The 27,238-nt window shown below is 38.3% G+C and overlaps 1 protein-coding gene across 14 annotated transcripts in view; it reads left to right on the top strand.

The window, feature by feature from the left end:
* MLIP (muscular LMNA interacting protein) overlaps positions 1–27,238 on the top strand; it is a 298,573-nt gene that overhangs the window by 142,096 nt on the left and 129,239 nt on the right. For 10 of the 14 annotated variants that reach the window (XM_007186941.2, XM_007186938.2, XM_007186937.2 and 7 more), the window contains 3 exons: positions 2,566–2,721; positions 4,373–4,765; positions 18,650–20,209. In XM_007186941.2, coding sequence (XP_007187003.2) covers positions 2,566–2,721; positions 4,373–4,765; positions 18,650–20,209 — 2,109 coding nt within the window. The remainder of the gene's footprint in view (positions 1–2,565; positions 2,722–4,372; positions 4,766–18,649; positions 20,210–27,238) is intronic. The other 4 variants (XM_007186936.2, XM_007186939.2, XM_007186945.2 and 1 more) reach the window with 4 other exon arrangements.

The following is a 27,238-nucleotide window of genomic DNA, read 5'->3' as shown; positions in this document are numbered from 1 at the left end:
CCCAGAAGTAAATCTTCAAAGAAAGAAGGGTTTGAGTTGGGGGTGGGCAGATGGCTGTAACAAGAAGAAGTAGTGAATGGTGTAGACTTGTGGATGGCAGGAGCTTCAAACCTGGAAGTTTGTAGGTAAGAGGGAAGAAGAATGGTCTGGAAGCAGAAAAGAGTGCACAGAGGATACCTAGTCTACTTCTGGTGGGTCACCCAGTGTGAAAGGAAACAGAGAGCTTCTCAGGAAGCAGAGTCCTTCAGCAGGAACCATCGTTTAGTTAGAGTCAGAACATGTAGAGAAGAGGTTAAGGATGTGGAGGGATGTGTGACAACTGCCTGAATTCCAGAAAGTGTATGGTGAAAACTTTCTAAGAGTTGGATCATGGTATGTTGCTGAAATTCAGTCTCTGTTCACCAGTGCTGAATAGAAACTCAGAGACAGAGTTTTGGGTGAAGTAGAGAAGACTAGCTTTTATTGCTTTGCCAGGCAAAGGGGGCCACTGTTGGCTAATGCCTGCAAAACTGTGTGTCCCGCCCTAGAGGGGGTAGTGAAGAGTCTTATAATGTTCAAGGAACAGGGTGTGGTCAGCTCATGGACATTCTTCTGATTGGTTGGTGGTGAGGTAATTAGGAGTCAGCATCATCAGCCTTCTGGTTCTAACCAGTGTGGGGGTCTATGTGCTTGTGGGCAGCAAACAGTTAACTTCCTCCACCAGGTGGGGGTTTCAGTATCTGCAAAACAGCTCAAAGGACATGGCTCAGAATATTATCCGTAGTCCTTGAGGAAGAATTAAAGGTCCTTGACTTTTTGTTTAATGGCTAAAGTATTATTATTTTGTCTTGCTTGACTGTTTTCCTTTCTTTCTGCCTTTTCTCACTTCTCTGATTAAATTTATTCTTTGACTAAAGTTTTTCTACAGGCAAAAAGCAGGTGAACGACATGGGTGAGGATCTATTCTGGGAAGGCCTCAGAGGGTCCTTCTCGGTTACAGGTACAAGAAGGGAACAAAACTAGAGGTGTGCATTGCACACAGGGATACAGGGATGGCTGGGTTTCTCATGCAGCTGATGTGATCGGGTTTAAAGGGCATGTTGAGGTAAGACACACAAGGGTGGCACGACCTGAAGGGAGAGGAGCCTGGGGGTTCCTGCCAGGGTTATTACATTTCTCGTGACAGAGGCATGGAGGTGGCAGCGTGGCAGTTTCACTCTGACTAGATGGGGCTGATCGCATCATGAACATGGATTATGTACAAAATGAGTCCCCTCACCTTCCAACTTCTCTCACTGACCCACAGTCAGAGCTTTTCTGTATTTCCATTAATTTTCTCCCTTCTCAGAGGAGGCCATGTTCTTTCTGTTGTTGCTTTAGCTTTTTCTGCCTGCTTCCTCCAGGACTTTGCTCCACTTTCCTTCTTACTGGTTCCTTCCCCGAGTCTACAGACGTCTTCACGTCTATCCTGTTACAGACCAACAAGGGCACCTCTTTGACTGGACTTTCCTTTCTAACTACTCTCCATCTCTCATCCTACTTCTCACCCAAACGTCTCAAAAGAGAAATCTCCAGTACCATCTTCTCTTTCTGCCGTTCCATTTAGTCCTCCATCTATTACTCTTGGCTTTCTGTCCTGATCTCTAGCCTTGGGTCTTATAAAACCAGCATTACCTCCCTGACATTCTAATGTGACGATCTCATTCCCAATCTACAACACTTGGTTCTCAGTGTCAATAGGACAGAACTCAAGCTTGATTCACACCCAGTGTTGCTTTCCATGCCTTCACTCAGCTGGTTTCCTCAGCCTGGAAGACCCTTATCTTCCTCTTCACTAGGACTTAAATTCCAGATGCTGACTTTTATGGAGCTTCCCAGACTGGGTAGGCATCCCTTATCGCTTTTCCCTTCCTATTCTGTGCATATGCTTTTCCTACTTGTGACTGGTCTATTGGCTGTTTCTTATATGCTGTTGTATCTCTAGCTCCTGAGTACCTGCCACACAGCAAATACTTAACAAAATGGTTTTTGAATAAATAAAGAATGAATGAAAGAGAAGGTATATCCTCGAGAAGAGGCATTGGTATCCTGGCAGCTAGAAAAGTAAACTTTCAATTTTCAATTCACATTTTAGCATTCTCATTAATGATATATGTCAGAAGTTTCACGCATGCTTGGTGATTATGAGTCACACTGAAACTGCTAACCCAGGGTTAAATGGATAAAAGTCCTTGACCTCTGTGGGGTCATCACAAACACAGCATCTGGTCTGTTTTGAGATTAACTTTTATCCATGTTAACTTGCAACATTCCAGCAGCTCAACTTGCCAACCTGCTCTTCTGTTGCCATGTCCTACAGTAGGATCTTCCTTGGGTTGTATTTCTTTCTCCGATAAATATTTTCACAAAAAAAGGATCGAATACACTATGAATATTTTAATAGATGTTCTCTTTGACAACCATACACATGATCATAGGACAATAGGCAATTTATCAAAATAAATGAGATAAATATAATATATACAGAATAAAGTCAAAATAAACCTTTGATAAGACTGAAAGTCTAATTTATTACGTGTCTCATAGGTCTCTTCTGGTGATTCTGAAGCCAAACCTCTGATCTTCACATTTGTCCCCACTGTGAGAAGACTACCAACCCACTCCCAGTTGGGTGACACCTCTAAATTCATTGTTAAAATTCCTGAGGAACCAAGTGATAAGACTCCAGAAACTGTAAATAGGGTAGGATTATTTTTTACTATTTTTTATATCAAGCAATTGGCATTAAATTATCCATCATAATGACTTGTAAATTTGTATGGATGTTTATTTTCTCTGCTTAAAGTGAGATAACTGGGAAATCTAAGATTGGCTAAAAATATAACTATGTAATAGGAACTTCAGTGTTATCAAATCTCAGGTTCTCTCCAATACATTATTCTCAACCCTTTTGACTTGACATCCTTTTGTTTGCTGTTCATGTGATATATTCGGCCTCCTGGCACCTCCCCTCCCAAGTGTATCTTAAAATAATAAAAACAAAATTTTTACAAAGTTTAAATTTATCTTTAAAGAATACTAGATAAAAGAGAGAGGTGTTATTTTATGTGTAACAGATTAGCAACATTAAAAAAGTGTAATATCTGAATTTGGGGCAATTGTGTATATGTTGGCATGCTCACACTTTGCTGCTAGTTTTGTGAATTTGTACAGTTTTGGTGGAAAACCCTTATCCAGAGTCATACAACTGTTTATAACTTTTTAAACTCTTAGAAATACATCCCAGAGAAATAGTACAGAGGAAAAAAAGTGTTATATAGGAAAATAATTAGAGAAAAATAAAAGGAGCCTAATATCTAACAATTAGAGAAAAGCTAAGCATATGATAATACATCACCTTGATGAAGTTATAATTATAATGGTTATGTAATTTCATGGAACATGTTAATCTTACACTATTAAGTGATACAATAGATTATAAAGTCATATTTATACCCTGATTATACCTATCTAAAGAGAGACCAAGACTGAAAAAGAAATTAAAACAAACAAAAACCTAAAAATGACTTTTGTTAAATAGTGACATTTTGGGTAAAAAAATTTTTTCTTTATAATGTATTTTAATACTATCTTATTATAAATAAAATGTGACTGGGGGAAAGTTGTGGTATTTTTGAGCCAACTTGTAGGAGATAAAATTATCTGATTCTCGTTGTCTATATGAAAACATCTTATCTAGCAAGTAGTAATATATAACCTGGGACTTACAATGTCATCTTATTTCAAAGACTGTTGGGACCAAATTATTTCAGAGAAATTCTGAATGCTACATAAAGCCCTCCTGGGAAATTTCTCCCTAACAGTACTCAAGTACACATAATATATTCATGGGATCCTTTGTGATTAGGTGCTATGAGTGTGGGACTATAGATGTATGAATCAATCTTGGTTGCAGATCTCTGAAGCCTCCAAAGATAAGGATATTCATTTGCAGATGGCAATGGTATCTACACAGCCACAAGTTTTGCTTGACCATTAATTAAACCCATGACAAATCCCCATTTGTTTTGTGAATGTCTTTATGGAAAACATTGCTCTCTTCCTCTCTTTTTAAAAAGTCATATAAGGATTTATTTGAAAGCAGGTTTTGCTGACTTTGATTCTGAGCCCTAAACTGTTTGGGCTAGGACCAGGACAAACAAGTGGGTTAGTAAAAGTAAACCATTAGCTTCAACCCAATCTCTTCTATGCCAACCTGATTTTTAGATATATTTGTAAAAACTTTTGTCCTTGGAGGTTATAAGCAGATTAAGGTTTTAAGAAAGAGTACATGCAAAAAAGAAGCATTTACCAAAGCAACATCAATGCTTTTATGTCTCTACGTTTATTGCAGTCTGATTCCAATGAGTACTTGACCTTGAATGTTGGGAGCCAACGGGAGAGAGACCGAGGAACATTGACTTATCCTTTAGAGGTCAAGGACAAGGCTTCCCAAGGAAGGGGACTTAAAGCAAACGAACCTCAAGGAATGCAGCAAAGTGACCTCTTCAAAGCTGAATATGTCTTTATTGTGGACTCTGAGGGGGAAGATGAAGCTCCAAGCAGAAAAGGTGAACAAGGTCCCCCAGGGGGGATGGGCACCACAGCTGCTCGGCCCACGTCTCTAGCAATCTCCTCCAGTCTGGTCTCTGATGTGGTACGCCCCAAAACTCGGGGGGCAGACCTCCAGTTTCCGTCACATCCTGAAATGCCTCATGGGATGGCTCCTCAGCAAAAACATGGGCCGGTAGGTTTTTCTTCTTGTCATTAAAAAAAAAAAAGTTTCATACCCCTTGTCTGCAAAGGCCTTCCTATTTATTCAAGGCATCAAGGTGTACAAAACTCTCAAGGAAAGAGATATTAAAAAACTAAAATCCCAAGATCATAAACCGTCACAGTGTAAATACAGATAATAAATTCATAAGAAATAAATTTCATAAGATGATAAGGATTATATACAATTATGCTGTGAACTGGCTGAAGAGAATATGTAAAACACTTAGCTAGAGTGGATTTGGGGGAATATTAACTCTTCCTTCTGAAAATTCTTGGAGAAGGTCAGTAAAGGGAATTTCTTAGGAGACAGTTCTTGGTGGGCTGGGTGCATGAAGAAGCACATTTCAGAGATGAGAAAGATCCAGCAAAAATACATCAACTGGATGTAGACACTTTACTTTTAAACTAGTAAAAGAGTAGTAAAAGGAATTAAGAGTGTGTAAGGAAAATCATTTCCTCCTGTGTGACTTCAGGGAAATATTGACTGTATTCCTGGAAACCACCAGAAGCAGGACTGGCCTCAGAGAATTGGGGAGAAGATCTCACCCCAAAGCTTAGCAGCAAGATTGAATGGTTCCTTTAAGGTGTCAATGCTTTGATACAGTAGGAGAACACTCATAGCTGTGATGGCAGGAAAGAAAGGGGGTGAAGAGGGAGGGATTTTGAAGGGAAAAAAATAGGATGACTAGCTATTTGTTGTCATGAAGTTATCAGATGCCTTTGACAAGGCATAGAATGTCAGGAATACAGAGACTGGCTTGGCTTTGGGAGTAAATAATGGGTGCTCCCCGTGACAATGAGCATGAGTCAATACCAAGATGTCCTATTTAGAATCTGCTAGACCAGGCACTTGCAAGCATACCAAAGTAGTTGGGAGAACATTTTTATTGTTGAGTTGGACTTTTGGTACTACCAGGACCTACACAAAACTGTAGCGTAGGCATCTTATCTTTGGTGCCACCTCATCTTTATTTCTGCAGCCTTCACTGACTTCCTGATGATGTATTTATGTCACCTTCAAGCATCCAGTATCCTCATGCTGTCTTTTGGTGATAGAAGACTCTCACTGGGGTAGCACCACCCAGGTCTATTGGACTAAAACATTTATTTCTCCTTGAAATTTATTCTCAGCTAGTTATTTGGAATATTCTAATCATATAATTAAACATATTCTCAGTAAGTGGTGGTAGGCTTAAACATTTCTTTCTTGCCTTAGGAAAGATGATGAGATAAGCAAGTTGGCAATGTGAAAGTTTCCATAGTGTGTGGAGGGTAGTTTAACGTGGCCTTTGAAGAACATGTAGACATGGTGATACCAAATATAAGTAAAGAAAAATATTCTTAATGAAGCAATGTTTGGCTTTTCAATTTACTCTTTTCCTCAACTGATAGATTTCTTCTGCTGAGTTTGTCGTTTATTTTGTTTTCATGTGGCCAAATATATAGAGGGCAAACCAGAGACAAAACACACATTTGGGATCTTTTTGCCAAAATCAGTTAGAAGTAGGTTATAGTTCATGTTATCAAAGCTCCAAATGAAAAGGCAAAGCTCAGCCTAATTCATTAGTGGTGGATGAGCATTATGATTACTGTAGATGGAGGAAAACTGGGTCCTGAAATGTTTGGGAATAACCATTGTTCCAGATTCCATTTCCTATAGTAATCCATTTGAGTGATGAATAGTAGGTCATCATGAAATAAACATAAAAAAAAAAGTGAAAATGAGATGACTGTTAAATGTAAGCTAAACAGAAATGGCCAGAGCATTAAAGAAGGCACTCTGAGAAGTTAATATAGTCAGTAGTCGAAGCTTAATGTAAAAAGCCCAAAGATTATCCCATGATTGGATTACCTGATGCCAACAACATCAGCTTTTCAATCAGAAATGCAGTTAATTAAGTGTATTTCTGATCCACCTGGTAAAAATGAATCCGTGTACAGAATTGTCTATATATTATCACTATCAGTTAGTCAGGAATAATTTATGAAGCTATTCCTAAAAAAAATTTACTTAGCTCCTAGTCTGACCTTTAACCTTCCTATAACCTAACCTAGATGTCATTTTCTTTCCACATCTGGTACTTCTATTCTTCAGCTCTCCTGAACTGTCATCAAAGTATACATGTCATACCTTTGCATCCCTGGTCCTTGATTCCTCTGTGTGTGATTCTTCTCTCTTCTCAGCCCATCTTCATGTGGCCATGGCTACTTGATGCTCTAAGCTCAGCCCAAGCAGTACCTTTTCCTAGAGACATTCTCTTTGAAGAGGAGTTAGTTTCTCTCCTATATCTTTGTCATTTTCCTTGTAGTTTGTAGTCTTTTTAGAAAATCTCCAATATAACTCCTTTTCACCTGATTATAATGATGAATTTTATCTTTCTTCCTCACTAGACTGAGAACTATTTGAAGTCAAGGTCTGTCCCTTGTTCATTTTTGTACCTCTAGCACTTAGTAGAGTGTCTTACATATACATGAGGTTCAATAAGGTGTATGAAAAGCATAAATATTTAAAAGTTCACATCTTTGAAGTCCTTGCTCAGATATTGACTCCTTCATGAAGCCTGCTTTGGTTCCTTCAGTGAAAGCAAACTCTCCCTCAATATAATTCTGGTAGCTTTTTCTGTACATCTTCTATAACAATTATTCTATTCCAGCATGTATTATAACTATTTAGGTTCATGCCTTATCTCACCTAGCAGATTGTAAAGTTTTTAGAGGTAAGGTCCACGTTAAACCCATTTTTATTAAACACTTTTTTCTCTATAGTGGTTACTATATTATCTTGAACAAAGTCAGTACAAATATTGGGTTGAGTGTATTTTGTGTTCCAAATACTTTTGCTGAGGTGGCATGTTTATGCAAAAGTACGTTATGTTAAAGATCATTAAAGAATTTAAAATTTTAAAGCGTAAGTCAAAATTAAAAAGACTGTATAAGCAGTTGAATCAAAAGCCTTTCAAATAAAATTCAGAAAGAAAAGAGTAATGTTTTTGAATGTTAATGTCTTGAACATTGGTGTAGATGGCTAAGAATTGACTTTCCTAGGAATAGTATTAGACTTAAAAGAGAGGTGAATATACACATATAAAAACAGAATGATTTGTCTGAAAGACCTACAATAAAGCCTGGAGCTAAAACAGAGACTGTGGGAATAAAAAGAGGGACTGTGTGGGGTAGAATGAACTCGATTTGTTCATTGACAACATATGGAAAAAAAAATCAGTGATGAATGAAATTTATAACCAAGGAAATTGAATGAATGTTGGCATTAACTGAGGAAAGAATAACAGGTCTTGGGAAGGGATAAGAAGAGATGAGATATCTAATGTTGAGTTTGAGATGCCTGGTGGCAGAATGCAATGCTATCAAGAAAGAAGCTGGAAATATGAATCTGGACATAGGAGGGAGATGGGAGACTGGAAGTATTTCCTATATGAGCTGAAACTATTAGAATGGAGCTGTTTACTCATGGAAATAATGCAAAACAGGAAGACACAAGATACAACGCAGGACACAGTCAAGTATAAAGTGCCAGTGAAAGATGAGAAGCCAAAGAAGGAGGCTGAGAGGGGACCAAAGAAGTTGGAGAGGGGTTTCATGCAGGGAAAGCTAAAGAGAATTTCGACTAAAAAATAGTTTATAAATGAGGCCAAATACATAAAATATATAAACATTAATTAATCAATAATTTAAACGTAGCTCAGTAATGTTTTCTTTCTAAAACTCAAATGAATCTGAGATCAATCATATCCGTTCGGGAATACAAAATACCAACCGTGAAAGAACATTCTGGCAGCATGACATGTTTTGAGAATGAACATGGAATTATCACATAGGAATCACATGGTTCTCCCCCTTTTATGCCGGGAGGCTTCCTGGAGAATGCAGCTTTCCTCTCCAACATTCTACTTTCATATTTTCTAGCTCCCTTGACAGATTTTTTTACTGTCTTGCAACAAGTAATTCTGCCAAGTGGGGCAGCCAGGTTAATATATGCTGCTGCTTGATTTAGAGAAGATTAGAAGCTAGGAGATCAAGAGGCCAAGATCAAAGGGAAGGGAAGGATCAAAAGGCCTTTTGCTGATAGAGTTGGAGGTGAAGCACTAGGGGTCCCTGCAGGGAGGTGTGTCCCCTGCAAGGAAGGGAGGGGACCCTCTCCTGCATGATTATTATTAGAACCATATGTGTAGGGATGGGGCTAGAGAATCAGGGTCTGACCTGGCTGCCATCTCAATTTGGGATATGGCAGCCCTCCTGCTCTCCCAGGTTAGAGCCCAGAGTCTGGCCCCGTTACCTGCTTGGACACACACCTTCTCTGGGCTCCTCCTCCTCTGGGAGAGGGGATGAGGTTGTCCGGCATCTGACCAGCTTTGCTCCAGAAGAGCAGACTGGCACCTTCTACTAAAATATTATTCTATAATATGATTTATGAAAATAATATAATATATAACACAATAGAAAATATTATACATTTAATACAAGTCAAAATAAAATACAAAACAAAGCCAAATAAAGTAGGGCCTTCAAAGTCCATTAAACATAGGACTTAGGAGGTCATTTGGTGACCTTGATGGGAACAGTGTGAGTGGGGTGATGGGGCAGAAATCAAGTTGAGGAATGGATAAGTAGTGAAAGGGAGGTCACACATTAGAGAGATGGTATGAAAAAGCAAAAATGAGACTGGCAACTTATGATCACACTCCTCTGGGCAGTTACTTGAGGTCGTAAACTTTAGTGTCCTCATTTGTAGAATGGGGTGATGCCAGCAACCTTCCTTGTGAAGATTAAATGAGATTAAATATATGGCCTAGAACAGTTCCTGGCCCACAAGCGTTCTCAGGAAGGAGTCACTGTGTTTAAAAAGTTGGAAATGGCAGCATGTTTGGGGGCACAGGGTAAGGAACATGGGAGGAGGGAAACATTTTATATATTGGTTCAAACATAGCTTGGATGTCAGAACGGAAGAAAGGACATGAAAAATAAGATCAGTAGAACTAGCGGTGGCCAAATAGAGGAGGTTCTTACAAAAAATTCTGGGAAATTTGGACATTGGCACACATATTAATTAAGAAACTAGATTTTAGGGATCCATGGAAAAGAGATTGCAACAAATTATTTGGACAGGGTATCAGACATAGAAACCTTTCTTATAGTCGTGGGCCTTTGTTTTATAGTGAAATACCCTATTCATACCAGCACATTGTATCAGAATAGCCTTTATATGTCTCTCTTACACCAGTAGATTTGTGAGCCCTGTGACGGCAAAAAATCTTCTCGCCTTCTGTCCCCATCACCTAACTCCAATGCCTGGGACACTATAGGTACTAAGAAAGTATCTGATGAATGAATGAATGAATGATTCTCCTTTTCCCATGACCCTGTCATATAAATAGGGAACAGACATCATTACATAACTCTCTTAATTTACAGCAGAGAAAAATTATATTAGAGGAGTGAAGACAGCCTAGGATTCCAGCCTCATAGCTTGGCTGTTGCTTTGTATTTTGCTTGTTAAAACACATTGTTCATAGCTTTTGGCCTAGGGATTTAGAGGTTGAAGACTCTGAAAAAAGCTGGGAGGTTAAACTTCCATGTTAGTTCTGCTAACTGCTGAGAAGACTAGCTTGGAGACACAGGTTCCTGAAAAATGGCATGTTTCTATTGAAATGCAAGGAAGTCATTTGTACATGCCCATCAACAGGATGACTTTCTAACTGCATGCAGAGCAGAGCTACATGGGGCCCGGCAGCAAAGAAAACAATACAGGAGTCTGCCTTGCATAGCAGGTGGGAGGTCATCCAAGTACTAACGCAGATTCTGGCTGGGCTCACTCGATAGTATAATTGCCTTGAGGCAGTTGAGATGATTAAAAATGTAGAGGCCCTCATTCTTTTAATTGATATACATACCCCTGACCAACTGATTTTATTGCTTTAACAACCTTTATCTAGCACTCTTCCCATTGCCAACTCCCCATTTCCTTTCTTGTTTAGGGTGAGTATACGATTCCATCCTATTCCACCCATTTAACCTACGTTGTCACCGTCCATGGTGAGTGACACTGGACACACCAAAGAGAGTTCCTCTGACTCAGTGGGGGACCCTGGCTCTGCTCTGATGCTGGCAGAATCCCTGTGATGCCTCGTTGGTGGTTGGTTGCTTCTTCTGGTTGAGATCAATTGTACCAATAGCCCGAGGGGCAGAGGAAGTACATTTATGGGAAATCAAGTTGCTTTGACAATTTCAGCAGAAGGGTGAGGAAGACTTTTAAAAGGAGGGTCTCCCGACTTTTGGTATCAGAACTCAAATGTTTGTCTTGCTGGTGAGGAGAAGACGGACATGTGGATCTAAGAACCATCATTCTCTCCACCCTCATGCCCAGAGTCTGGAGCAGAGTAAGAGGGGCCAACCATAGAGGGAGGTGACGATGCCACTGTGGAGGGAGGTGTCAGGATGTGACACCACAACCCTCCTCTCTGGCTTTCTGTTCCTACACCCACTAGACACTTTATTTCCTCATTCCTGCATGAAGGTAACATGCCAGACATTAGACACTAGGGGAGTAAACTTTAAAAAAACTTAGTACCTGCCTTCAAGGAGCTTGGAAAACAGTTGCACCTGAAAATAATGACAATGAAAGGTGACAGGTTCAAGGAACAGTGGGACGTCTAGAAGGAGGGCACCTAGATCATCCTGGATCACCAGGAAGGGTTCACGTTGTCTGAGCTGAAATGTGAAAGATGAGTAAAAGTGTTCTGGCTGACGAACAGGGCCCAGGCATTCCAGACAGTGAGGACAGCTAGGGAAGAACTGACACACAAGAAGAGGGTGGAAAAGAGAAGGAGTATGATAAGGGCTCATCAAATATACTAGGAAATACACTAGGAGAGAGAGATGATATAGAGGCCACAGATAAAACAGTTTTGAAAAGGAGGAAGAGATTGCAAGTCAGATTCTGTAGAGAAATCAGAAGAGATAAGGGATTCAAGTGCCTGTGGGGCTTAGGAAAAAATAAACCATTGTAGACATTGGTGATAACAGTTTCTGCAGAAGAGCAGGGGGTAAAATCTGTTAAGAAGTCAGGGGAAGTATATTACTTTTCTATTGCTGCATAACAGATTACCATAAATTTAGTGGCTTAAAAAAAAACACCTATTTATTTTCTCCACGGTTTTTTAGATCAGAGGCCTGGGCAGCTGAGCTGGGTCTCACAAGTTTGAAATCAAGATGTCAAGTTCATCTCACCTGGAAGATCTCCTAAGGGAAGGGTCTGCCTCTAAGTTCCCCCACGTTATTGGCAGAATTCATTTCCTCGAGGCTGTAGAATTCATGGCAACTTGCTTCTTAAATCTGCTACTTTGATCTCTAGCTTTCTGACCCTCTTTTAAAGGGCTCATTTTATTAGTGTTGCCAAGTCCGAGCTCGTACTGTTCACCACATGTCAGGCTAATAAATTGAGACATGAGTTGTTGGGGCCAGGAATAGCGACTTTATTTGGAAAGCTAGCAGACCAAGAAGATGGCAGACTAGTGCCCCAAGGAACAAGCTTCCCTGAGTTGGAATTCAGTCTTCTTTTATCTAAAAAGAGGAGGTGGTTTGGTTAGTTGTTGCAAACTTCTTGGTGTTGGAATCCTTTGTTCTTGCAGCTGTCCACATAGGTCTGTAGGTCTGGTCACAATGTTCCTATAAACCTTCAACAAGAAAGATGTTATTCTGTTCTGCAACTTTTTATCTCTATATGAATGGAAAAGTGTTACACCTTTAAAGGTTAGAGCCTTGAGAATGGGCTATCCTGCATATTTCAGGCTATAGGCAACATTCTTAACTTGTAGCTAAAGCAATAGATACACAGGTTAAAGTAAAAGAAACACATCCAATATGGAGTCAGATTTGTTCTTCCCTATTGCATTAGGGCATGCCTACTCAGGAGGATCTCTTATTTGATTAAGTTAAAGTCACCTGATTAGGAACCTTAAATACATTTGCAAAATCCCTTCACCTTTGCCAGGTTCTATTAGCTAGAATCAAGTCACAGTCTCCATCTATACTTAAGAGGAGGGGATTAAGGCAGTGTGTGTGTGGGTGGCTGTTTGAGAAGTCATTTTAGGGTGTGTTGGCCAGAATAAGTAAGGAAATCAACACAGTGATGGTAGGGACAGGTGTGACTGAGAAGAAATCTACATAGACTTGTAACTAGGGTATTTACAGGCACCACAGATCTTGGTGCATATGTGTGCATGTGTTTTTATCAGTTAGATTTTGTTGCTTGACAAACAGTGCCAAAATTGTGTTTTCAAACAGCAACCATATATTTAGCTCAAAAATCTGCAGGTCAACAATTTGGCTGTGTTCAACTGGGTGGTTCTGCAGCTCTGGGTCAGGCTCAGCTGATCTTTGCTGTGGTTCACTTACGGGTCTGCAATTGGCTGCTGGGTCAGCTGCTGGCTGGTGGTTGGTTAGCTGAGATGTGGTCTGGCATCTTCCAGGGGACTAGCTTGGGCTCATTTACATTGTGGTGACGCTCTGCACTCAGCAAGCCAGTAAGCCCCAATGCACAAGTGCTTTTCAAGTCACTGTGTCTTGTATCACATTTGCTAACATCCCACTGGTCAAAATAAGTCATATGGCCAGGTGAGGTTAAAGGGTGAGTGAGGAAAAGGACTTTGCCTTTCTTATGAAAAGAGTAGAAAAATGTGGACATTTTTACAGTCTACTACATGATAGTTATTATTCTCTTTTTAATGATGAGAAGTATTCTGCTTTATGTTAGGATGAGAGAACCAGTAAAATAGAAAAAGGATGAATACGTAGCATATAGGGGATAGTTAATGAAATGGGATCCCTGAGAAGGCAAAAGCTGCTGGGATTCAGAGCACAGAGGGAAATTTACTCTTAAAAAAAGGAAAAGACATTATTTTTCTTTAGAATGAAGGAAAGGGGATAAGAATAGGTCTAGAAAAGATTTAATTTTTCCGGTAATCGCAATTTTCCTTGGAGAAAAGGAATCTCAGTCATCTGTTGCAAACAACGAGGGAGGTTCTGGGAAAAGGGTTAGTGAGTGCTAACTTTGTGGATGGCTGTTGTTTAGAACAGGAGAGGAAGCTGAGGTCAAAATATAAGAAAAGAAGAAAAAGATCCAAAACGACCCACAAAAAAGCTGAGTGGTACACAGCCCAGCTGAGACTGTAGACCTTAAATTTATGATGACACCAATTTACAGTGCCTTACCCAGTCCATGTGTGAATTAGAAAAAGGTACCCCGTCTGCTTAGTGTAGGAAAGCTCAGCCCCACTCTCAGCTGGTGCCCTGGTACAGGACAAGTTCTTAAATCGAGTGCAGTGGCCCTGGGTTCTGTTATATTTTTTAAATAACAGCTTTAAGTAGACTAGGTCTAGGAGCATAATTGATTTAAGAATAATGACTTGCCAAGTGGATCGGCAAAAGAACAAGATGGCTAGAGTGTTGACAATATTGGCAAGAAGGTTGAGATTAAATAAGTATTTCTAAAACCTAAAATGCAAAATAGCAGGGGATAAGGGAGATGAGACGGACTAGGAGGAGAGGGGCTGTGTTGTGAAGGAACAATCTTGAGTTCATGGTAGATGTGGGAAAGTATTGGTGGCATCTTGAGCATTGGTGTGTTTTGATTAGATTTTTAACAGGTCAGTCTGAAGATAGGTGCAATTGGGTGCAACTAGAAATAGGAATACCAAAAAGATGACTTAAATTGTTCAGGTAAGAAAGGCTGAGAATCTGCTCAGTCACATTGCAAGTGTCCATCAGTGAGAAGAGGACAGATCAGCAGGTTTGTTTAGGAGGCTAAGGTGCTATAATGTAATGATTGCATGCAAGGACAAAGGAGAATCAGGAGTTTCTGCCTTGCAGAAACTGTACAGATTCAGGAGAAAGAGCACAACTATATGGACCAACGTGGTTCAAATCTTGGGAACTATTCAGACCGTCAGGCAGCAGGTCAGACATTTTGGCTTTTATTCAGATGTTTTGGAATCTCATGGACACATTAGGAAAAACTGAATATACACAGAAGCAGTTAATTTTATTTATTTATTTATTATTGAAGTATAATTTATTTACAATGTTGTGTTAATTTCTACTGTACAGCAAAGTGATTCAGTTACACACACACATATATATATATATATATATATACATTCTTTTTTTTAATATTCTTTTCCATATGGTTTATCATAGGATACTGAATATATTTCCCTGTGCTATACAGTGGGACCTTGTTGTTTATCCATTCTCTCTATATATAATAGTTTGCATCTGCTAATCCCAACCTCCCAGTCCATCCCGCCCCCAACACACTCCCTTAGCAACTGCAAGTCTGTTCTGTATCTCCGTGAGTCTGTTTCTGTTTCATAGATAGGTTCATTTGTGTCATATTTTAGATTCCACATATAATTGATATCATATGGTATTTGTCTTTCTCTTTCTGACTTACTTCACTGAGTATGATAATCTCTCGTCATATCCGTGTTGCTGCAAATGCCATTATTTCATTCTTTTTTATGGCTGAGTGGTATTCCTTTGTATATAATACCACATCTTCTTTATCCATTCCTCTGTCTATGGACACTTAGGTTGCTTCCATGTGTTGGCTACTGTGAATAGTGCTGAGAAGCAGTTAATTTGAGATTGACTAAAATGACAAGGCAGCTATACTACAGAGACTGATTGTTAAAATAACTGATAGCCTCTATTATGCAGGATCCAATGTGGATTTAGGATTAAGACCATCCACTTGATGAGAGCAGAACATTGTAAGCATCCTCTGTTACAGAGATTACTGTGAATGTATTTAGAGCTCAGGATAGCTTTTCTAGGAGAAGAGAGTTTTGAAAATGATTTTGGAGGAGGTATGTGGTAAGGGAGCTCAAGGAATCAGAAGAGGGCTGGGGATTGGAGAACATAGCCAGGGGTGATTTTAGAGAGGTGTCTGAAGCAAAGACATCAACAAATATCAGGTTAGAAATAAATGGTGGAGAAGACAGAGAACAAGTTTGAGAGAGAAGGAATTAGAGAACCTAGAGAACAGAACAGGGGTTATTAATGGGAGAGGATGAAAAGATTGATATAATTTGTAGACATCATCAAAGAAGTTTATTATCATCAGTAAGGGATTTACAGGAAAGAGCTAAAATAAAGGGCCTATTTCGAGCTACTTGACTGAACATTTGACAGGTATCCATCCTTTCTTCCTGCATAAAATTATTCATGCCTTTACTTGCTCTTTTTTAAAAGTTATTAATATGAGGAACACAGGAAAATGAATCTTTTTCATTAAAAAATGCATTCCCCTCTCCTGGGAATTTTATAAAAATATGGTGCCACATTTTTATATTAATATAAATTAGGATAACATCAAATTAGAAAAAAAACATATTGCAAATGCTTATTAATACATCAAATAGGAAAATATAATAAAAAAACATTCTTAGACTTTTCAGAATCTTTCCCTTTGAACTTTTCTTAGAAGTTCTTCAGTAATAAGCTATTAGAAAGTACAGTAAAATTCAGAGTTACTTATACTAGGTAAGATATGACTTCATGTAATAGAATGTTTGGTAATTAGAAGCCATAGTCTTGGGGAAATTGGAGGGAACAGTCTTTTCCTCTGATGAGACCCTAAAAAATCACAGTCCTGAGATTTTAACATGATAATTTGGTGGATAATCAGGATGAATTAATGAGTTTGTTATATAAACTGAAGTTATTTGGAAACATGACTGAAAAGGTAATGGAATTTTTACGGCTGTTATTAATTTTCAATTTTTTTTTTATAACAAAAGCTATGGCATAGCATGCAAAGAGACTGTACATAGCCTCGAAATTTCTTCATTCCTTCCATGAGGACAGACCAATCATAGGAAACAATTAGAGAAGACCTTTCACTTATGGCTAATCACATGAGTTGGTTTTACAAATACTGGATAAGCAGAATTGTTTTTAAGCAAAACTTATGTGAGGGAATTGTTAAGCTTTCTTTCTCAATTTGATTGAATTCTGTTTGATTTTCAATTATCGCTGATTTTCAGATATTCTGGGTTACATGCCAAAATTATTCAAAAATAATTTATGTGGCAAGAATTCTGTGTTGCAAATACACAAATGAATTTACATATAAAAAGAGAAAAATATTTTGGGTACATTTGCTCAGAAACTTAGAAGTTTGGGGTGAGTTGTTTGAATTTATCAGTGTTTAGAACTCAAAACTCTATGATATGAAAATCTTTGCATTAGGACTGACGGACACCTTCTTAACATGTTATAGAGCAAAATCAAGAAATATCTTTTACTGAGTTTATAAATGAAGCTCTTGCTAAGTTTAATTATTATGGTCGTACACTTTTCTGCTATGTAATGCAATGTACATAATATCATTATACAACTTAATATATAACTTAATAAATTAAGTATATAACTTAATAAATACAAATTAATATTTTGAATAACAGATATGCCCTAAATTCTGTATTAGGTACAAATATTTTCTTTTCTCTTATGGATCAATAGACTCAAATCAATAATTTTGAAGGGAAACCTCTGTTTAAACGACTTGGCTTTAGAATCATTTATAATTTCAGTATTTGTCTTAAAGTACTGGATAATTTTAAAAATAGCGCAAGAATAGAGCTACTCAGTTATTTTACAGGCTCTCCCTAGCTTCACTTGAAAGTGATACATTATTTCTTTATTTTCTTTTTATTTGATGTGGGATTGGTGGCTTGCATTGTTCCAGGCAGATTAGATGAACCTATTTGCAGGGCACCTATAGAGACGTAGACATAGAGAACAGACATGTGGACACAGTGGGGGAAGGGGAGGGTGGGACGAATTGGTAGAGTAGGTTTGACATAAATACACTACCATGTGTAAAATAGATAGCTAGTGGGAAACTGCTCTGTAGCACAGGGAGCTCAGCTCGGTGCTCTGTGACAACCTAGATGGGTGGGATGGGGGCAGGGGTGGGAAGGAGGTCCAAGAAGGAGGGGATATAGGTATACATATAGCTGATTCACTTCATTTTACAGCAGAAACTAACACAACATTGTAAAGCAATTATACTCCAATTAAAAAAAAAAAAAGATAAAGTACTCTGGCTTCTTTCCATATGAAAGAGTATCTATTCATTCCTTCCAGCATAACTCACTTCATTTGTTAACTGTTCATTCTGGCAAGTAATTAGGGAAAATATTTTTCATAAGCTAAAACTCCCTCTCTGTTTCGGCCTTGGCTTTCACTCTCTCAATTTATCACAGTTATGTTGATGTTGAGCGCTGCATGTTTTGAATTCTGGGCATCATTTTCAGGTTTACAATATGTAGGAGTAGTCCACGTTTTTAGAATTTTTAACACTCAAAGTGTGGTAAAGTTTTTAAGGATTGTAGTCATTATTATTATATTATGGTTTATATTCTTGCAATGGAAGAAAACCTATTTCCTTTTCCAAAGTGCATTTTGAAATTTATATTGATGGTGATTTAAATCTTTTCAAATCACGCAATTCCAAAAGGAGATAACTCTTTTAGATTTTTGTCAATGAATTATTTTCCAAAGGGAGACATGCAAATACAATTTTATATTGATGTTCATTCTGGAGAATAAATGAGATATAGTATCTAAGAGTTCACTGTTTATTTATATTTTATTTCAAATTCAAAGCAATGCCCCATTAGCCAAACAGAATTTCTGCCATTTTCTCAGAGGTTTAAGGGCCTCTTTTTGTGTAAACTAATAGGACTGTTTGCATAAACGCGCAAGTGACAAGAATGTTTTGACAGTTTCACAAATGATGTCCTATGACCCTGTCTATTTCTCTTTCCTCTAGTTAACTTCTCCCACTGCCTCTGAGCAGCTTGCCTGTAAACCACCTGCTTTCTCCTTTGTTTCTCCAACTAATCAGAAAACACCACCTGTCCCAGTCGACCTAGCCGGAGCCTCTGTCCTGGAGGAGTTCCACGCGAGGAGGCTGGATGTCAGTGGGGCCCTGGTGGAAGAAACAGCCACGTACTTTCAAACTTCCGCTCACTCTGCACCCTTTTTTGCACCGAAGGGCACGTCCTCGACGTCACAGTTCCCCCATCCCGCTCAATTATCAGGTTCTCACTCATCCAGTCCAAGTGCAGTCCAGCAAAAACCTGGCCTGACGTCTGAAGTCCTCAAGAAGACTGTCACCTCGCCTGTCCTTAGTCCCAGAGAAAGTCCGAGAACCTCTTCTCCTTCACTGTCCTCCGGTGCTTCTCTGAAGTCGAATTCAGCCTCCTACATCCCAGTCCGCATCGTCACGCACTCACTCTCTCCGAGTCCCAAACCCTTCCCCTCCCCTTTCCACGGCTCTTCTTCCACTGTCTGTAGCCAAGCGTCATCCAGCGGGAACGTCTCAAAGTCAGGGGTGAAATCCCCAGTGCCCTCCCGGCTTTCCCTCCTCACTGCCATCCTCAAGTCCAACCCTTCTCACCAAAGACCCCTTTCCCCGGCTTCCTGTCCCACCTTCTCTCTCAACTCCCTGGCTTCTTCCAGGCTCACACTCGATCAAAAAGTTAAACAAACCTCTCCTACGCCTAAAAAATCCCTCTCGAGTTGCTCCCTGCGAGCGGGGTCTCCAGAGCAAAGGGAAAACCAGGTTTCTGATCTCAGCCAGCAATCCTTTCCCTTCCCTTCTTCCACTAAAGCTGCTCCCCTTCCTCTGGCATCCTCCCTTTCTCCCCCCAAACAGGGCAGTAGCAGCCTTGCTTCTTTGAATGTAGAGAAAATGCCATCCCCCCCTTCTTTGAAGAGCAGCCCAATGATTTCCCAGCTGCAAACCAGTACCTCCAGTTCTACGGGTCTGCCTCCTGTCCCTCCAAGCTTTTCTCCTCTGTTTTCCAAGGGCAGACAGGATGCTGACCTCAGGGGCCCAGGAAAGCCCAAGGATATTTCTCCACATCCTTCTGCGTTAGCCTCCTTGGCATCATCTTCGGTGTCTCCTCCCACTAACCCAAGAGCCAGGCTCCCCTCTCCAGAGAAATGCTACCATCCTTCCCCAACTCTTTCAAACCTGATAAACAGATCCAAGAGAGCATCAGCACCTCTCTCTGGCCAGGGGCAGACACCTTTAGCTCCTCCTCCACACCCTGTCTCCAGCGCTGGCTCTGCCTCTCTTCCCCAACTGGGGTGCTCCGTTCTCCCTCGTGCTAATCCGCCCACGGAGGTGCGCCACCTCAGTCCCTCAGCGCTGCACCCAAATCTTACCCTGCCTTCAAGAATTGGGAAATCCGAAAGCTCCATATCTGACCACAGGTCATCTGTTTCATCCCCATCACCTCCCATCTCTCTAACAAGAACCAACGAGCTGATTTCACCTTGTGCATTGTCCATGTCAACAGGCCCTGAAAATAAGAAACACAAGGTATTTTTTTTTTTTTTTTGCACGTTGCATGGTGCATGTTTCTTTTGAAATACGGAATCATTTTTTTTCAGAGGAAAAATCAGCAATTATGATATTCTTTCTGTTCCTACAAGGAGATAGTGCAAGGGGATCTAGGATTTGGTATATTTGAATGTGTAGATGAATTATAAACTGTCTAAAATTGTGCATGTTTCTGAAAACCTCTTTGATTTTGCAAATCCTCTTATGGTAACCTTTTATATCTGTGGCTCCAAGGGCATTTTTTCCAGGCATAATATGAGTTATATTATTGATCCCAAAGATGGAATTTAGAGCAGTTAGATGGAATTTGGGAATATGATACATTTCTGATTCTTTAATAACATGGACCCTATTATCCATCAAAATATCCTGTACTGATAAAATAGTAGACAGGATTACTGTAAAATGGAATATTATCATATATCAAGCCCCATATGATTGCCCAGCCAATTTGAAAACTTTCTATTTCCTTTGCTGGCATTTATTTATTAGTAGTAATTTTCTTCCCCTTCTACCATGATGATTTCTTTATTGCTCTCCATACACCTCAAGCTAAATCAATATGGACTTAGCTATATACATGTTGGGCAAAAGAGAATAGAAATTTCCTTTGTATGTGAAAATTATTTGATTTATTATGAACACTGAATACTTAATGATTATAAAATACAGAAAGGATGGACAGGCTGGGTAGAGGGAAGTAGAGTTAAGAGAGGAGAAGTATTGACTTTTTCTTTATTTTAACATCTTTATTGGAGTATAATTGCTTTACAATGGTGTGTTAGTTTCTGCTTTATAACAAAGTGAATCAGTTATACATATACATATGTTCCCATATCTCTTCCCTCTTGCATCTCCTTCCCTCCTACCCCTCTAGGTGATCACAAAGCACTGAGCTGATCTCCCTGTGCTATGCAGCTGCTCCCCACTAGCTATCTGTTTCACGTTTGGTAGTGTATATATGTCCATGCCACTCTCTCACTTTGTCACAGCTTACCCTTCCCCCTCCCCATATCCTCAAGTCCATTCTCTAGTAGGTCTGTGTCTTTATTCCTGTCTTGCCACTAGGTTCTTCATGACCCTTTTTTTTTTTTCCCTTAGATTCCATATATATGTGTTAGCATACTGTATTTGTTTTTCTCTTATTGACTTTTAAATACTCTGAAGTGACCCATTGAGGAAGGATGGGAAATCAGCATTTATTTTAATATGAGAAGGGAAACATTTGAAGGAGTTACCCATAGCATTCATTGTTCATTTTTCCTGGAGGAAGGCAACTCTGCCCTAGAGTGTACCGGCTTCCCAACTGTTCTCATGTGATTTAAGATATAGAGTTTAGACACTTAGGATTCAGTCAGTATTCTATAAATGAAATAAAATTCTGAAAGTGTCTGTATTAGGAGGGGGTTTGGATTTTCAGTTCAGCGCATTGAATTAACACCATTTTGGAGTGTCCAAGTTGGTTCCATGGAGATTGTGTTCAACTCTGTCACTGTTGGGATGATGAACTTACCATGGAAAAGATGAAACAGCCCACATGATGCTGTTAATATGTTACAATACAATTCAACTTACAAAGCATGCTTTAGACATCTACTGTATGCCCACCACTATACTAGCTTTTTTGTGGATGTGTTTTATTTTTAAGGAAAATAATCCTTTGTCTTAAAAATATATTTTATTCAGCAAAACAACATATACATATATATAACATGGAGAAGCTATAGAGAGTTATTAAATCTACAGTAAAGCTAGAAAACAAGGATAAGGCAATATTAATATAACATAATACAGATTATGTATAAAAGTTCACTGAATTCAGTATAAGAGAAATATTATTATGGGATATGGTTAGTAAGGGAAGTTATCATAAATGTCAGGCCTGTTGGAAATGTTTAGGATTTAGCTTAATGAAGAGGAAAGCAGGTGGCATTTCAGAAATGGTAAACAACTCCACCAAATATACAGATGATGATCCCAGAGGAGTATATGTGGACACATAAGAAGATTGGCCTTATCATCGAATAGTGATGATAGTAATGATAATTACAGTAACAGATATCAAATACTTTCTGTGAGTCAAGGACTATCCTAGTAGTTACACAAAGTAGTTAAAATTTAATTAAAAGGGACCATGTTAGTTAATTTTGTCATGACCGTATGAGATTGGTAATATTATTTTCTTCATTCTGTATACCAAGAAACTGTAGTTCAGTGAATAACTTGCCCAGGTTACATTTCTTATACTGGCAGAGCTGACATTTATATTAATTGAAATCTACTGATTCCTGAAGCCATGTTCTTTATTACTGAGATTTATTGCTACAAAGCAATAACTCATATTAATTATCATTTTAGCCTTATTTATTAATTCTCATGAAGGAATGAAATGATGATTAGAATTACCAATTTACATAATATTTGGATCATTTTAAAATGTATTTTTCAAGATTATTAAGTCCTTGTACTTTAAACTTCAAAGCAAATGGGATGGAGGAAATCTAACTTTCTCTCTCAGTTTGAAAATATGATTTATTTGAGGTGAAATGACCTGGTGATTATCTTTTCAATACATATGTGTGATTATGGAATTCATTTGTAATGTATTGAAAAAAAACCCCTGGTGATCTAAACATTACTTTTTCCTGAATTTATTTGCAATTATCTCTTAAACCATACTGCCTTACACTTATTCTTTACCTTTATGAAAAGTAGTTTTACTCCACAGGCTTCTTAGAGGGTTTCTGTTTGTGGTTCACTCTGTTCTGTTCATGTTTTGTCCCATTTTTGGAGAGTTGGAAAAGGGTGAGCCCAGAGCGGCTTCTGATGAAGTCCTTTTTTGCCCTAAAATCAAGTTTTTTGAAGACCTGTTACTCCCCAGCTCATTTACTGCCCCCAGTATTGAAGAATTTTCAGTGTTAGCTTTATTTTTTCTGCTTATTTTCTTTATTTCCAAGTTAATAAAGTTCAAACTTGTAGAAATGCTTCTTAAATTTGATGAACATGTATGAAAATATGGAGAATGATTATAATTAATCCATTTTTATCTGTTCCTTTGAACATAAAAAATGTTTCTTATAATGGGTAAAATTTATGATAACTTTTGCAAAATTAGTTTCTCTCGAGACATATTTATTTGTCATATTTATCATATATATATCATATAAATATTTGTCATATTTATTTCCTCCTTGCTTCTTGCTGTTATCTCTGTAGGTAAAAAATCAGTATGTGTATATATATATAAGTAAAACTATTATTTGCAAGAATTGTAACTTGAGTGTAAAAAGTTCACTAAAATGGACACTGTTGGATACTGGAAGAGATAAATCTTATTGCAGTTTCTTTTGATGTTTGACTCGTTTTGTTTAAATTGCTAAGATTATTTTATAGATTGATAGGACGAAATAGACAAACGCTTTGGGATATCAAAGAATTTATATGCTTTTATGGACTGTTTCTTGTCTGGCTCGTTCCACTGTGGTGCTAATCTGAGCACAGAACCCTCTTTGAAGTCAAAGAGTTTCAGATTTAGATCAGCTTCACTCAGTACCAGATCCTGAAAGGAAAGAGGTCCTAGAATACAGATAGCCATCAAATTAAAACATCAATGCTTGAAAGATATTAGTTCCAAGTCTGGCCTTACTGTCCTTTGATATGAAAATGAAATGGAACAGCTAGCTTAGGCTGGGCTAAATTCAGGTATAAGATATGTTTGATGTTTCTTTTTCATAGATAGAATCTTAAAGTTCGGAATCTGCTTTTATTAGTATAACAGCTATATTCTAATTTCAGATATGGTTGAAAAATATTATTTCACATTATAATCATGGTCCTAGACAGGATGGGTGTCTCCCTGAATGTTGCTCCTATGGCTCTTTGATCAATGTGTATATTGTCTGAGACACTTTTTCCCCTTGGGAAAACCTGAATATCAGAACATTAATCTATGGAGTTGTATTTGGGTTCCCAATATCTTTTGCCTTCATTATAATTTACATTTTTCTCCTAATGAGTTATCATGGTGTTCCACATGGAAATTTGGGATGGCCATTACATCAAAACCTCATACATTTTGCCCCTCAATGATGATGGTCTGAAGCTCTGTGTAGGCTCCAGTGGTGTCACTGCCCTGGCCTGAAAGCTAGCTGGACACATGGATTGGTTAGGGAATCAGTTGGGAGCTTTTAGATATTTCATGAACTTTTATAGCTGATGTTTTATTTATAAACTCTCATTCTTTTAAGGCATCATATCATTTCCAAGTATATCACATTGAAAACTTGGTGGTTACAAGCTTCTATGTGACTTTCTCCATTTCTTTTCTTTTTTTTTAAATTTTATTTATTTATTTTATTTATGGCTGTGTTGGGTCTTCGTTTCTGTGCGAGGGCTTTCTCTAGTTGTGGCAAGCGGAGGCCACTCTTCATCGCGGTGTGCGGGCCTCTCACTATCGCGACCTCTCTTGTTGCAGAGCACAGGCTCCAGACACGCAGGCTCAGTAGTTGTGGCTCACGGGCCCAGTTGCTCTGCAGCATGTGGGATCTTCCCAGACCAGGGCTCGAACCCGTGTGCCCTGCATTGGCAGGCAGATTCTCAACCACTGCGCCACCAGGGAAGCCCGACTTTCTCCATTTCTGCTGATCCTTACATAATCTGGGAAATGAACAGAAGGAAATGTACCTCCATGAGCAAAACTGGTCAATCTGAGTTCAAAACAAATCACTCATTCGTACAATAAATATGTATTGAGTGCTTATTATGTATACGTTTCAAAGTTGTGAAGATGTTGAAACAAATAAAATTGCAAAAAATGCCTGCTAAAAGAACATTTATATTCTACGGTGAAAGAGAAACAGTCCACAACCCTCCCCCTCCCCAATAAGTAAATTTTCTTGTATGTTAGAAGATCATAAGTGGTATAGAGAAAAGTATAGCAGGCTAAGAGGTGCTTGTCACCAATTTATGTTGGGTGGCAGAGATAGGTTTCTTTGAAAGGGTGACATCCAAGGAGGTGATGCTTCTTGAGAGAGTATAGTTAGGCCCTTCCTCAGGGTCTTGTTGTTTATGTAATTTGAGGTCCTGGCATTTACCTGTACTTAAAGTGTAACCATGAGTTCAAATCCCTGATTCTCAAGGCAAATAGTACAGTTTGCTTTGAGATCTTATAGGTCTTTATTACTAGAGCCTGTGGTGAATTTTATGTGTCAGTGATGGGGGTGGTGGTGAGGAGAGCGGTGGGAAGTATTTTCTGAAGGGGAAGGGTGTGTTCTTGCTATCCCCACCTTCACACCCAGGATTTATGTTACAATATCTAGCATTGCCTATAAATAGAATTAGCTCTGATAAACTTACATACAAAATGCAATTTCCTTCTTTAAACCTAAACTTTGCCCTGTACCTGTCATCTAGTGAATATTTAACAGATATTTATGGAAAGATGACTAAAACCATAGATTGCAAATTTGAGAGATATAGTAGTTATCACTGAATTTTTTGCTGGATTCAAAGTCAGGCTGGTCGGTTCTACCTTGTATGATTAGCTAATGGTGATTCTAGCCTGTAATATTACAGCCTATTCTTATTATTTAAGTTATAATTACAGTGACTAGAGTGATCTGTAATTTTAAACCGAGGAAGGGAAACCAATGAATTTGCTTTCATACCTGGAAGCCTTGACATACTAGAAAAGAAATATGCTCCAAATTTGGATATTGATAAGAGAACCTAAAAGAAATATACTGAACACAAAAAGTATCTCTTATGGCAACAAGAATGATGTTTGGACTGAAAAGGAAAGGCTACATGTGTCTTAGAGATGCATAAAGCCCAAGATAGATGAAGAACTAGAAAGGACATCTAGTTGCTTTAAATAAGTTCATGTCTCCTGGTCTAGATAAATCATATCTCAAAAAACAGATGAAATTTCTAATTCTATTGCAAAAGTATTGTAAATGATGGGAAAGAGGAGATTTACCAGAAAAAAAGAAGCAAGCTGTTTTTTAACACAAAAAATGGAAGGTAAATTCTGAAAATTATGGCAAATTCTTAGGTTGTGAATGTTTACCAAAACAGTTATAACTGGAAGGCAGACATTTTCTTCAAGCAATAGACATTTTATTGAATGCTTTCCAGCTTCTAGCTTTTGTGATGTCTTTCATGATATCTTGAACAAGGAGAGATATTTGAGAAGTAGTGATATATTTCTGTGAATTCTGAATGCTTAATCCAAAGCATCCTCGAGATCACTATCTCATCACCTTATTTTAATTTTATGCATATTATTATCTCTCTATGGCTTTTCTTTTGCTTTCTTATTTATTTGTTTGTTTATTGTTTGGTTCAGTTCATTAAGATGTAAGCTCTAGAGAGTAAAGACTTTGTGTGTTTGTTTACTGCTGAATCACCAATACTTAGAGCAATGCATGTCACAAAGTGGATACTCAATAATATTTTGTTGAGGGAATCCATTAGTTGAACTACCGTATCCAAATAAATTTACAAGGTGGATTGATGCCCACCAGATTGGCAGAACCCAGTAGGCAAGAGCTCCCTATCCTTGTATGTGACTTGAATGAAGATAAAGATGATATGCCTAAAAAAATCGTTCATGAAATAATATAAAAGTATTATCTTTGCAGTTTACAATGACTGAAAAATCTAATCAGAGAAATTTGATAGAGATAATACCTAAAGTGCTATTTTTGGATCTAGAGGGAAAAAAGCATAACTACAGGATGGAGTTTAATTTCAACAAATGTTAAGAAAAAGATGAAAGGATTAGGAATTTTAAGTGATAGTATACTCAATGTGATCCAACAATATAAAATAACCTCAACTTCATTCTGTGTTTTCTAAACACACCACAAAAACCAAGGAGGCAATTCCAATGATTATCATCTTCACTGTATTAATTGAGTTTATTGTCAATATCATGTCAGTGATGGTGATATTCTACTTTGTGTTAAAAATACATCTAGGTAAACACACCTTTTAAAAATTTATATA

The sequence above is a fragment of the Balaenoptera acutorostrata genome, chromosome 10 (genome assembly GCF_949987535.1).
Source record: "Balaenoptera acutorostrata chromosome 10, mBalAcu1.1, whole genome shotgun sequence".
NCBI classification, from domain to species: domain Eukaryota; kingdom Metazoa; phylum Chordata; class Mammalia; order Artiodactyla; family Balaenopteridae; genus Balaenoptera; species Balaenoptera acutorostrata.
Note: the sequence above shows the minus strand (reverse complement) of the source record. Positions and strands in the feature narration are given on the sequence as shown.